This window comes from Peromyscus eremicus, chromosome 3 (genome assembly GCF_949786415.1).
Source record: "Peromyscus eremicus chromosome 3, PerEre_H2_v1, whole genome shotgun sequence".
NCBI lineage: Eukaryota > Metazoa > Chordata > Mammalia > Rodentia > Cricetidae > Peromyscus > Peromyscus eremicus.
In genome coordinates this window covers 2118249-2130894 of record NC_081418.1, presented here as the reverse complement: position 1 = coordinate 2130894, position 12646 = coordinate 2118249, and the positions used below count along the sequence as shown (strand labels likewise).

The following is a 12646-nucleotide window of genomic DNA, read 5'->3' as shown; positions in this document are numbered from 1 at the left end:
GCTTTGCTATAGCCCAGAATGTCCTTGGTAGCAATGGTTAGTCATTTTCTTGTAGTCAAAAATTTCCCCAAATCTCTAAGAACATTTAAAAAGGGGTTTTGTTTTTGAGAAAAGACCTCACAGGAGTCTTGGCTGTTTTTGGAACTCAGGAAGCTCCTCCTGCCTTACCTTCAGAAGTGCTTTGGTTACCGGCTTGTTCCACCATATCCGACTAACAACTCTAAAAAACTGAATGTGAGCACAAGTGGTTTTTGTTTAATATCTTAGATGAAAGTTTTCTACACTTGGCTTTCCTGTCAAGTCTTTATGAGTTTTTCTGTTTTGGGAACTATCACATTTTAGAGACATTTCAATAACAATTGAGCATCCACCATGCCTGGAACACACTGGAAGGCCCACCAGTGGGAGGTTACCTGGGTTTGCTGAAGTCCGAGAAGTACATCTCTGCCAGCAGGTGCCACTGGATGCCCCCATTGTTGCTGTACTGGAGGAGGACGCCCTCCTCTCTGCTGTCAGGCTTGTTGCATGAAGCACTCTCGTCGCCTATCTGGATGTAGAACTGGACAAAGTCCACCCAAGACGTGTCCAGATCCCAGCTCACCAGCTGTCTTTTCCCAGCCTTTCCAAAGGACAGAAAAACCCTAGTCAGTGATTTGGGAATTCTCTGGCATTTTACAGCTTGTTTTCAAGTCCACAGGAGCACCCTGCACTACAGAAGACAGTTTTGGTCCCAATTAATGTGAGAAGAGTGAGCTCTGGTCTTCTCTTTTCTCTTCTGTGGCTGTGGTTCTTGCTTCTGGATACACTTGCTTCATGTCTCCATCACTGATCCCCAGACCCTGGTGTGAGACCCTGTAGCTGTGGTTTCTGCTCCTGGATATACTCGCTTCATATCTCCATCACTGATACCCAGACCCAGCTGTGAGACTCTTGAGAATTTCCTACTATGCCAAAGAGTACTAAAAAATAGAGCAAAATTACTCAAAACACATCCTTGCTTTATGAGTTTTCTAATGCCAGAGTAATGGAGAAGAAAGACCATGGACTTGGTGCACAAGTGTGCTTATGAAATCAAAGGCCTGAAGAGAACCCTGGGTATCAACACTTAGGCAACACCATGTTTGTTTTATTTGTTTGTTTGTTTAGTTTAGTTTTAGTCAGGGTCTCTAATTGGCTTGGAACTTGCCAACTAGGCTAGGCTGGTTGGCCAGTGAGCTCTAAGGATATGCCTGTCTCTACCTTCCCAGTGCTGAGAGTACAAGTAGATGTCATCCTGTCTGCTCTTATTTTAATTAATTAACTTTATCATTTATTTTATTATTATTAAATTTTGAAACATAGTATCACTATGCAGAATTGGCTGTCCTGGAACTCGGTATGTAGACCATGGTGACTTCAACCTGCCTCCACCTCCTGAATGCTGGGAGGCTTGTGTTGAACTTTATTTTTCATGTGGGTTTTGGGGATTGAACCCAGGTCCCTGGCTGAGCCTGATACTATGATTCACTTGTAAATCAACTGGAGCTGGGTTTGACTCTCAGAATTTGACTCATTCTGTTTAGGAACCTGTGGCCTTTCTGAGCCCCTATTCTCTTCAAAGGTAATAATACCTTCCTTATAGAGTTGTGACAATTGGATTAAGCAGCATGTGCATTGTGTTGGTACACTACATGCACTCCTGAAGGTATATTTTTCCCAGAGACCTGCTCACAGCCCTTATCTCCAGAGCAAGTCACAGTGAAGTGGGCAAGACAGAACCTTCCTTCTCCATCGGCTTTGCTCATCCTCAAGTAGAGGCACTGGGAGGTGCCATTTAAGTAAGCTTCTAAACCATTCAACAGTCCCTTATGTCTTAAAGTGTTAAAACTTTCCTGAAATCCAATAGCTCACTTCCTCCTCTTGCTGTATGTCCCTGTACATCAGCATGCTGGGAGGGTCAGACACAGGTTGACAAGAGGTTGTCACTCCTGTGTAATGGCTTCAAGCTAAGGTGGTACAAAAAGGCTGATCATGAGAGTCTCCTGCCTACCTAGGTTTTGCCAAAGTTAATTAATCATTAGACTTTTCTGGTCAGGCGGGGCACATGGGAGTTCAACTAGATGTTGGGAAGGAAAACTGAGATGATACATACAGACTAGTGTGGAACCCCTCACGCCCACACTGAGCCCTAGTTTCATCTCCTTAGTTCACTGAGGGAGAGTTCTTCTGTCCCAGGAACTGGCAGGGGTGAATATCTGTGGAATAATTAAGAGAGCTTACTGCCATCGAGAGCTCTGAAGCCAATTAAGAGTCCAAGAGAAACCGGGATGCTTGCCTACAAATGACGACTGGAGTGGACTCCAGGGCAGGGGCTCATTCTTTAAACCTTTCAATTTCCAGTGTGAATTTGAGGAACTCTTGTTGTATGTGCTTTGTATTGCTTTAAACTGTTTGAGATACGGTAAATGAGAAACACCTAGTTCTTTCATGCCCCAGGACCACCCCAGGAGGAGAAAAACTCCAAGAGTTAGCAGGTTAATTTCAATCTAGCAAAAATCGATGAAAAACACAGCATGTGGAAATGAGCCAGAAGGAAACGGCTCTAAGGTGAGAATTCTACAAATCCAATTATCACAATTAGCTGTCTGGAACAGGGTCTGTTGTGAACCCACAGCACAGGCTTCTTCTTCCAGGTGACGGTTAGTCCATAGGGATTTGGAAACTGCTTTTGTAAGACTTTTAGAAATGGTGGGAAATATTACACAAATGTTTTGTTTGGCACTGAAAATATGTTTTCATAGAGAAATAGCACATATCATTTCTTTTGTTGAGGGACCTGAAATGTTGAACATTGTTTCAAAGGAATTAAGAGAAAAAAGGTTCATGACAAAATTTTTGTCAGAATATAGAATACGATGTAGTTAATTATTGCTTTGAAGTTTTCCTACTTTTCTCTGATCTATGGATTCATACACATATATGCACATAAGCACATGTGATGTGTGCCTGTGTACCTGTGTTGGAGTAACAGGCTGTGCATGTTTTCATTCCCAGAGTGGGAAAATTATCCTCCAGTTGATTTGAAATACTGTGAGAAACACCTCAGACATTCTAGTATTTTCATACGTGAGTCTGTACAGGAGGAATGGTTTGTAGAAGAAAAACAAACCGGGGTTAAATGGCTTCCTACTTTAAGCGTTCAGCTAGAATAAATCAAATCTTATCAGATAAGAGAGAACAGAACTCACAACAAAGCCTCTAAAAAGCAGTGAATTTAAACCTTTTGTGTCTCACTAGTTTCCTTTATTCAAAATGCCATGAGAGACAAACTTGTATTTACTTAAAAGTAACCATTTCTTTAGAATTTCTACTTTTAGTTGAATCTATTAATTCTATAATAACTGTGTTACACAAAACACCACGAAAAGAAGTCATATACTTGTGGCAGAGACAATATGACAGTTGTGGTTGCAGACCAACTGATCACTTGCTGAGTCCCCTTAGGTCACATGGGCATTTAACAATTCCAGACCTACTTAGACCTTTGAGTGTTTATTGATACATAAACCTAGACCATGACATGCATTTTGGAGCTGGTCACTTTATCCAAAGCTCAGCTCCGCTATTGTGACTGCATTCTGCCCAGCCCTGTGAGAAAGGCAGGAAGAGCACACCAGTTACTTATCAAGTCAGAGAGACTCTTAAGAACACAGGGCCTGGTATAGCTGCCCTGGCTCCTGCAGGCTGCATGGCAGCAGCAACCTTTCAGCAGGACATGGCACAGCTTATGTGAATGCACAGTCGGTGGAAGACAGGGCAGTATATCAGAGCAAAGGCAGGGAACCAGACACAGCCTTTGGCCATGGAAGTTTCCCAGCTGGAAACAAATACTAGTGACGCAGGTGGGGAAGGCAGGTTGGAGAGTAACTTGGACGCTTGTGGCTAACGAGGGAGAGGATGGAGGGGTTTAGAAGCATTAATTTAGGGGGTGGTACATGGCCTACAACTCTTCCGCATGTTCATCATTTGAAAATGCTCTACAATGTCCAACTACTGGCTTCATCTCTCCCAAACTAGTGAGCATACAGCCTGGTCATTGCAGGCAGCTCTCTACACCACCCTCCCGGGACAGTGAGCAGCCAACTGGAAACCTTGCCTGCTTTCCCTTTGGAATGAGTGACAGTCAATCTGACATAGGAATAGAAAAATAGCCTGTGAGTACATGAGCAACTGCCATCCCTGAGGACAGACCCTCCTAAGTTTTCCTTGGTTTGAGTGCATGGACCTGATTTTCTACTCTTTCAGTTTAAGATAAATTTTCCACTTAGAATTCTAAACAGGTAGATGTTCCTAGAGAAAAAAGGGAAAATAAAAATAAAAGGTCCTGAGATATTTTTACAGAAGTCCAGAGGGGAAGGCTGGATTGAGAGATGAAGGGAACATTTTTACTTTTGAAATGATGATTTTTAAGTAGAAGGGCATATATGTGGGGAAATTCAATGATCCCATTTCATAATTTACTTTCATAACAATAACAGTGATGACTAATACTTATTGTGCCCAACGTGACTCTTTGTTCTTTATCTGCACTCACTTACTACCCCCAACAGTCGGCTTTACAGATAAGATTACTGAAATGCAGAGGAAAAACTCCACAAGGGGAGCCAGCACATGAGCTCTGGAATGCAGCATACCAAGACAGTCTGACTTTAGAAAAGACAAGTTTGAACTAAGTGGATGGAATACTAATCTGTAACTCAGGACATTTTATGTTTAAAATGTCCATGTATGCATGTACACACACATTTGCCAGTGAAATATTTATAATCTGATTTTAAAACAGATGCTGATAGCAAGCACAGCCTCCCATTCTTCAGATCCATGTTTCTACTGAGTATTGGTCACTTATTGACTATTATTTCTAAAGACAGTGATGGTAGGATTTTCAGTGTCAATGGCCAGGCGATGTTGAGTGGACCCATCCTGGTTTCTATCCTTCTCTGTCTTGTTTTCTTGCAGATTCTTTGTTTTGCACCTGCACCAAAACAAAACCTGAACCTATTTTTGCACTTGCATGAATTAATTTTTCTTGAGTTTCTGCCAAAACAAATTCTGCACTGTATCAGCCCTGTAGTATATCGTCCAAACCTGTCTACTTGCTATAGGATGTAAATAGGGAGACATTTCTAATTGTTCCAGAATTGGTGACGATAATTTCTTCTATAAAGTAATGGTATTAAGCGCTGAACATCCTAAAAACAGCTGTCAATAATTAGGGCTAGACATGCCGCTCAGGTTGGAGCCTGCTCCATGTCTTCTCTCTTTTTTTTTTTTCTTTTTACTGGAGACCATTCATAGCAGACTGGAAAAGAATGGTCTGCCTGGACTGTCGCATACGGGGAAAGGAGGGAGGTTCCGCTCTTGCCCTTAGCAAATCCATGTGGATTGGGGGTGTTCAAAGAGAAGTAGTTGTTCCAGTTCTGCCTGTGCCTGGCATCTGAGTCCCTTGTTGATATTTACTAATTTGAATGCCTAACTGGGTGCCGTAACTAGGGAAGCTGAACATTTCGTGAACAAGCTTTATGAAGCATTCTACACATCAGTAGAATCTACCAGCAGCCTCTAAACTAAGACAGAACAGCCCCTAAGATGTTTGCTCAATACAGTAGCTGCTCAGCCCCCTCCCCACAGGAACACTTCCTTCCTACAGTCACTCTTACTTCCTTCAACCACAGTCCTAAGATACATGGGATGACAAATTCAATAAACACAAATTCTACACAGTTGACCCTAACTCCATCTACACGAGAACTCTAATGAAGTGGACTCTTCCATTGTGCCCACTTTATGGATGAGGAGGCTAAGTGAAGAGAGGATTAAGTAATGTTCCTAAAGCCACATAGCTAGAAGTGGCAGAATCAGACTGAGTCATACACACACAATTGCTTCCCTAACCTCCGGGCTCTTCCATCCCTAGCCCAGTGCATCTTTCGCCCTAGTCTTGCCCTCTCACATAGTCTAAAAGGGCAGAGTGAGTACAGATTAAAAGCCTGCTCTAGTCTACAGCCCTCAAGACATAAGCCCCACAGCACTGGAGCATAGAGAAGCTGGGATTTAAATGAAGTGCCAGAGCCTTGGCGGGTGAGGGGTCCGGGTTGTCACTCAGAGGTAGATGCTTGCGTACTATGCCAGAGCTGACAGTTCGGTCTCTAGAATTGCACAGAACAGAATGAGCACAGTAGGAACTCTAAACTGGCTCAACCTGTATTTGCAGTAACTCAGATCAATAATAGAACGGGTTTCCCAATGTCACAATAGCCCAGTCACAAGCAAGGGCATGATGGACAGTAAAACAACTTCATATTTGTACCTGTGGAGTTCAGCATGCCTGTGAACAAGTCTCATGTCAAACCAGCCACTGCCCTAATGGCTCATTCCAACCCCCCAGCATACCTTGCTGAAGTATAGGGAAGATCCAGAAGAAATGACCCCACAGCCTTGCTCTGGCTTTACAATTTCTCCCCCAATAACTTCTTGCCAGTCAGATTCCCAACCGTTTGGGTTCTCAAAATCTGACATAATTGTGGAAGGAAGTGCAGCTTCTGGGTAGCATTCAGTTCCTTGGTATCCCTGGTCACACCTATGAGAACAGTGAAAGTAACCAAGTCATCAGAAACACAATGGTTCTCCTATTGAAGCTGTCCCCACATGTCATGTTCCCCTAGGTCTCACCCTTACACTAGATTTCTCTATAGCGTTAATGTATATATGATATGGTACTATCTTCAGTTTTCACATTCCTCAAAATGGTCAGAATCTCTAGTTACAGATATTATGTAAAAACTGTGGAATTTAAGATTAAGAAGTAATGAATGACACATGGGTTTATGTTTGTGCAAGAGAGACTGGGATTTCCCATTGCTTTAACACTGTCATCTATGTAGGCTCATTCATTTAGTTAACATGCCACTCTGGTGATGTTTCATAGTTCTGATTAAATCACATATTTTGGGGTCTTGTAGTATTCAAGTGCAGTTACTTTCTTCCCATGTGCACAACCTTGAGCTCTGGGTGAAGCCCTGTAGGAGAGAGTTCTGCAGTGTTTGACTAATTGAAGATGATAAAGGATGGGCAGGAAATAACAGCAAGGCCTTCAAATTAAACCAGCAGACCTTGTCTGGAGTTTAGATGTAGAGGTTTAGAATACATATGGCTTCACATGAATGTAACAGTGTCTTTTACATGTAAAACTCACTTTCTTTTGGCTATTTTGTGATTTATGAGTCTTTGCACTGACTGGGAAAATAACCGCTGGGATGAACCCACAGACAACAACCCTGAGACTCGGGAGTGGGTCATACTCTGAGGAGCACATACCTGCACAAGCCATGGTCGCACGAGCCATGCCCACTGCACATGTTGGGGCACTGCTGCCCGATGTAAATGCTGTCTAACGCCCACTCATCCGGGGCTGTGTAATAGCTCTGGCTCCAGCGGAAGCGGGTGGCACTGGACCTAGGAGCAAAGCAGGCAGTATCAGTTGAACTACGATGTTTCTCACTAAGAACACCAGAGTTCAGCACCTTTCTGATAACAAAGCCTCCAGAACTTCTATTTAGGCTCCCGATATTTTTTGGTTTAATTTCCACTCAATTATTTTGCAATTCAACAATTCTATTATGAAAGAAAGTTGAAAAAGAGCCTGCCTATATTGTGCTTTAATCTTAATTTAGTTGAAGCATTTTAAAGAAAAATAGAGGGCCAGAATTTCTGTTGTTACTCGAAAATTTGATTCTAGAAATAAAAAAAAGTAACATTCGAAAGTAAAAGCTACCTACTAAACAAAACATGTCCTTCACAGATGAGAATATGAAATATTTTACCCCAAGTAATACAATTTCTCAGAACAAGCACACCAGTCATTATTGGCAGACTTTGATTTGGTTCAGAATATAAAACAAAAACTTTAGAGTGCAATTTTGGGGTTGAGAAGACACTGAAAAGTTCTATTTAGAAAGAAGATTATCTGCATGTGAGGATGTGCTGATTTCTGAAACACAAACTTGCTTGTGTCTCATGGGCCAGTGGACTTTAAATAGAGATAAAAAGTTAAACACAGATATTTGCAGTTCATTGACATCAGAGTCTAAAGACGATATTTTGAGATTCATACAAAAAAGGCTCAAAATCAGTGACCACTTGAAAACATTTTTTAAAAAATTACAGAGACTGTGCAAGGTGTCCCACCATAGGTAGTGAGCTCCAAAAAGCCAGCTCATTCACCAGGGATGGATCCTGATCTTACTGCCTGGAGTTCCTTAAGCAGATCAAGCTACACAACTGTCTAGATTATGCAGAGGGCCTAGTTCATAGCCTTGATGCAGGGGAAGGAGCTTGGACCTGCCTCAGGTGAATGTGCCAGGCTCTGCTGACTCCCCATGGGAGGACTTACCTTGTCGGATGAGGGAATAGGGGGTGGTTTGGGAGGAAAGGCGGGGGGGGGAGGAGGAGGGAAGAGAGGGGGATCTGTGATTAGCATGTAAAATGAATAAAAAAATACTTAATAAAAATAAAAACATAAAAATGAATAAAAAAATTACAGAAAAATTTCACCTGTAGGAATTTTCAGAGATCTGCGATGAATTCTTTTTAGTCAAAGTGCTAAAACAGCCACAATAAACAGCAGCACCAGCAATGAAGAATTCACAGAATTCTTGTGAGTGCTTAGCTCTGGTGATTACAGCACTCCCTAGCACACTCTACAGACACACTTGCTCTGTCTCAGAATGATCCATAATAATCCATAGTGATCACACATATTAATCACACTACAAGTATGCAACAGCCTGCTAAAATCCAGACTAAGCTTTTACTTTGTCTGTTTATGATCTGTTGCTAATAGCTTGTGTTTTCATTTGCAGCAGGATAGTTCCAGGGCTCAATGAGGGCCTCCAGTAGACAGGGGCTTATTTGCATATCAGTACCCATCATGGGACACAAGACGGGGCATCTCTATGGTGGTAGGCTCATGTTTGCAATTTAACAGTCTTCCTGACTTTCATAGTTCTGTTAGTAACTGGCTTTTAGAAAAGCCTACAAAAAATGTAGACTCCATTAGAGTACCCTGGTGGTTTGAATAGGAATGGCTTCCACAGGCTCAGGTATTTGCCATCAGGGAGTGGTATTACTTGAGAAGGAATAGGAAGTGTGGCCCTATGTCACTGGGGATGGGCTTTGAGGTTTTAAAAGCCCATACCTGGCCCAGAGCCTCTCTCTTCCTGCTGCCTATGGATCCAGATGTAACTCTTAGCTACTTCTCCAGCACCATCTCTGCCTGCATGGCACCATGTTTGCCACGATGATGATAATGGGCTAAACCTCTGAAACTGTAAGGAAGCCCCAATTAAATGTTTTCTTTTATAAGAGTTGCTGTGAACGCTGACTAAGACAAACATAGTGCCCTATAGAATTGAACCAAACAAAAGTCATGGACCACTCTCATCATGAAAAGGAGAGATGCTCTATTCTTTTAAAACTGATTATAATCTGAGTCATATCCAGAGTCCCAGCTGGCTGGTCCATGGCCTTCTGGAGACAAGCACAGTACTCATCGAAATAGTTTGTACAGGGACAGAATAAATTAGGTGCTCAAAAAATAGTGTGCTAAAAATTAGTCAAACAGGCTAGAAGAGGAGTGCGTTTCTAACTTCTAAAAGCAAAAGACTGAAGAATGCACAGGAGTCAGGATGAGACGCCCTTGACTCCAGCTCTGCAGCTCAGCAGCCATGTGATGTTTAGTGAGAAATCCAAACGGTCAGAGCTTTCTGTTCCTCACTGTGGACAAATTGATTTTTAGGATCCCTTGAAGTGGTAGTTCATTATCTTCACAGTTAGATGCCTTTACAGCATTGATGAAAATTATTATTTTGAGGCTTTCTACTTTCAGTAGTAAAATGGGGTAGGGGTGTTGAGAAACCCTTCTTAGGTTTACAGCTTATATTCTTACGGCCACATGTGCATCTAAGTTTTTTCCCTAAGGAACTGATCCTTATGCTCATGAATGCTTGAAGAGGTATGTCCTAACCATAGAAAGCTTAAGGTTATTTCACTTATATATACTCCACATATTGATGTCAGTTAAGAGGAAAGCCAGGAAAAAGAGGTTGAATAATGGATTAGTTTTTAGTGAGGAAAAAAATTAATTGTGTAAGCCATCTCCAGCTAATCACATGAGGGAAGATGAGGTGTGATCACACTGATTCACAGGTTCATCATTGTTCAATGCTGTCCTCAACACAAATACTTCATTTGCCAATCCATTCTACCACCTATCTGTGTGTTTGGTGTCCATCCACCCATCCATCCATCCATCCATCCATCCATCCATCCATCCATCCATCATCTCTGAAGACGTCATGCAATAACACTGACTTGCATTTAAAATCCAAACTTCAAATTCTATGTATTTCTAAAAGCAACAAAACTTGAGGTATACCCCCTCTTCCCATAAACTTCCAGACAAAAGTATACTGGCATCCACTCATTTCTCCATGCTTATGTAACCTGAAGAATCAAGGTAAATGAAGGCTTACTAAATTGTATTTTCCACCTTTAGAGTTCCTGTAATTGCATTTGTCCAATTATTCTGAAACTCATTCAGTCGTTAGGTGTTGATTTGTTTATGAAGTCAGCAACTGACAGCTGTTTGGGCCTCATTAGGGCCTGTTCTTATGTAAATGTCCCTCATAAAAATGAAATTAATTTTCATTGGGTAACAAATGTTCAGTTCGTATATAGTGTAATTTCTCTGAGCAAGTGCATCCAGTAGCTCTATCCAATGGACAGTTATCTAATCAAGCACATTTTACAAAGTTGACACACCTAGGATAATGCAAGGACCATGCTTGCTTTAATGTATTCAGTTTATATTTGCATCCATGTTTGAGTCAAAACAGCAGAACAATGATTTGGTCAGAGAAATAACACTGCTTCAAACCAAACTGTTTCTTTCCCCAGTGGAATGCTGTTTGTGAAAACTTAAAATAAGCTTAATAAAAAAAATTACCAAGGATGCTGAGGAGACTAAATAAGTTTAACCTTATGGTAGAGACTTTAATCATTATATACTCAGAAACAATGGCAATAACCAACTTAAAACTTTTTTCATGTAGCAATAATATTTAGATTAACTATGAGTCAAAGGGAATACTAAAATAAATACTATCCTGGGCTGTTTGTTTTTAAAATAATATTTCACTTTTCCCTCCCAAGGAGTCTAAAGGAAATTGAAAAAGCAGAATTTGGTTATAGAGTACATGTGCTTAAAGGCACATGGCAACAAGAGTAATATTTCTTTTTGTTTGAAAATAATATATTTAAAAAGTTTAATTGGCATACAAAGTAAGTTTCTTTATGGCATTTTCACATACATACACTGTCACTACATTTTACTCATCTTTGCCATCTACTGCTTTCTTTTTCCCTCTCTCCCTCCTGCTAGACCTCTTCCTGACCCCAAATAGGTTCCCTTCTGTTTCTGTGCTGTAGATGTACATACATGTTGTACAGCAACCATCTTTTTAGTACATTGATGCACTTTGAATCAAAATTCTATTTAATTTTCTAACATTCCATAAAGACATCTACTATAGCACAGGCACTCTAATGAATGTACAGAGTTTAAGGGTCACCACATTTCCCTTCAAGTGTGACTCAGACCTAGTGAGACGGTTCAGTGGTTAAGAACACTTGCTGCTGTTCCAGAGGACCTGGGTTTGATTCCCAGGACCCATTGTCAATAACCCCAGGTCCAAGAGACCTAATGACATCTGGCCTCTGAGGGCACCAGTCACACAGGTGTCACAAAGACAGACATACAGCCCGAACACTCAAACATATAAAATTTTAAAAAATAACGATAGTTTAGAATGTTTCTGGGGATAAAAAGACTCTCTGTAACACACTATTGATACTATCTTAAGATTGTCATTTTGAAATTGAACCACATATGCTCATGAGTAAAATCACTTGGTGTTTTTCTTAATAATGAGAGAAATAAATTTAATTATGCAGCAATGAAGACCGAAAGCCCTCAGAAGTTTGCACTCAGAGTGATCAGTGTTTCAATTGTTTGAGGTGTTGTTTTACATATGCTGTCATTGAAATACATGCTTGGAATATCATTGAAATTAAATAAAAATCTTGATTACATTCCCAGCAGTAGACACAAAAGAGTAGAATATTAAAGAAAGCAAGGGCTTATTATACAAAGCATCAATAGAGTATCTTGGAAATGGCTCACAGTGGGACAAAAAAAAAAAACCTGTGGAAATCAAATTTCAAGCATTTTATTCCAACTGACATAATGATGTACTCTATAAACAACCAAGGAGCCGTTCCTACACAGTACCGCCATTCAGTCTTCAACAGAAGTTATAAAGCAATTCTGGGTTGTCACCTGCCCATTGCCTTTGTGAGGTACCTAACTTTTATATAGAAAGCAATCAGAGAAAGATTTGTTTAGTCATTTTCTCTTCATAAAAAGTGCACTGAAGGTATATGCCACAGGAAAATACAATGCTTCCTTGTTTATGCTTTTTCTTTTACACATATACCAGAATCCTAGAAGTCCAGGGTGGTGAGGAACCTTTAAGATAAACTAATTAAA

At 40.9% G+C, this 12646-nt stretch overlaps 1 protein-coding gene across 1 annotated transcript in view; it reads right to left on the bottom strand.

Annotated features, from left to right (window-relative positions):
• Window positions 1-12646, bottom strand: part of LOC131905584 (reelin) — a 114476-nt gene that overhangs the window by 74776 nt on the left and 27054 nt on the right. The window contains exons 6-8 of the mRNA XM_059256446.1: window positions 7357-7494; window positions 6433-6619; window positions 414-619 (exon numbers count right to left, since the gene is read on the bottom strand). Of these exons, the coding sequence (XP_059112429.1) occupies window positions 414-619; window positions 6433-6619; window positions 7357-7494 (531 nt within the window). The remainder of the gene's footprint in view (window positions 1-413; window positions 620-6432; window positions 6620-7356; window positions 7495-12646) is intronic.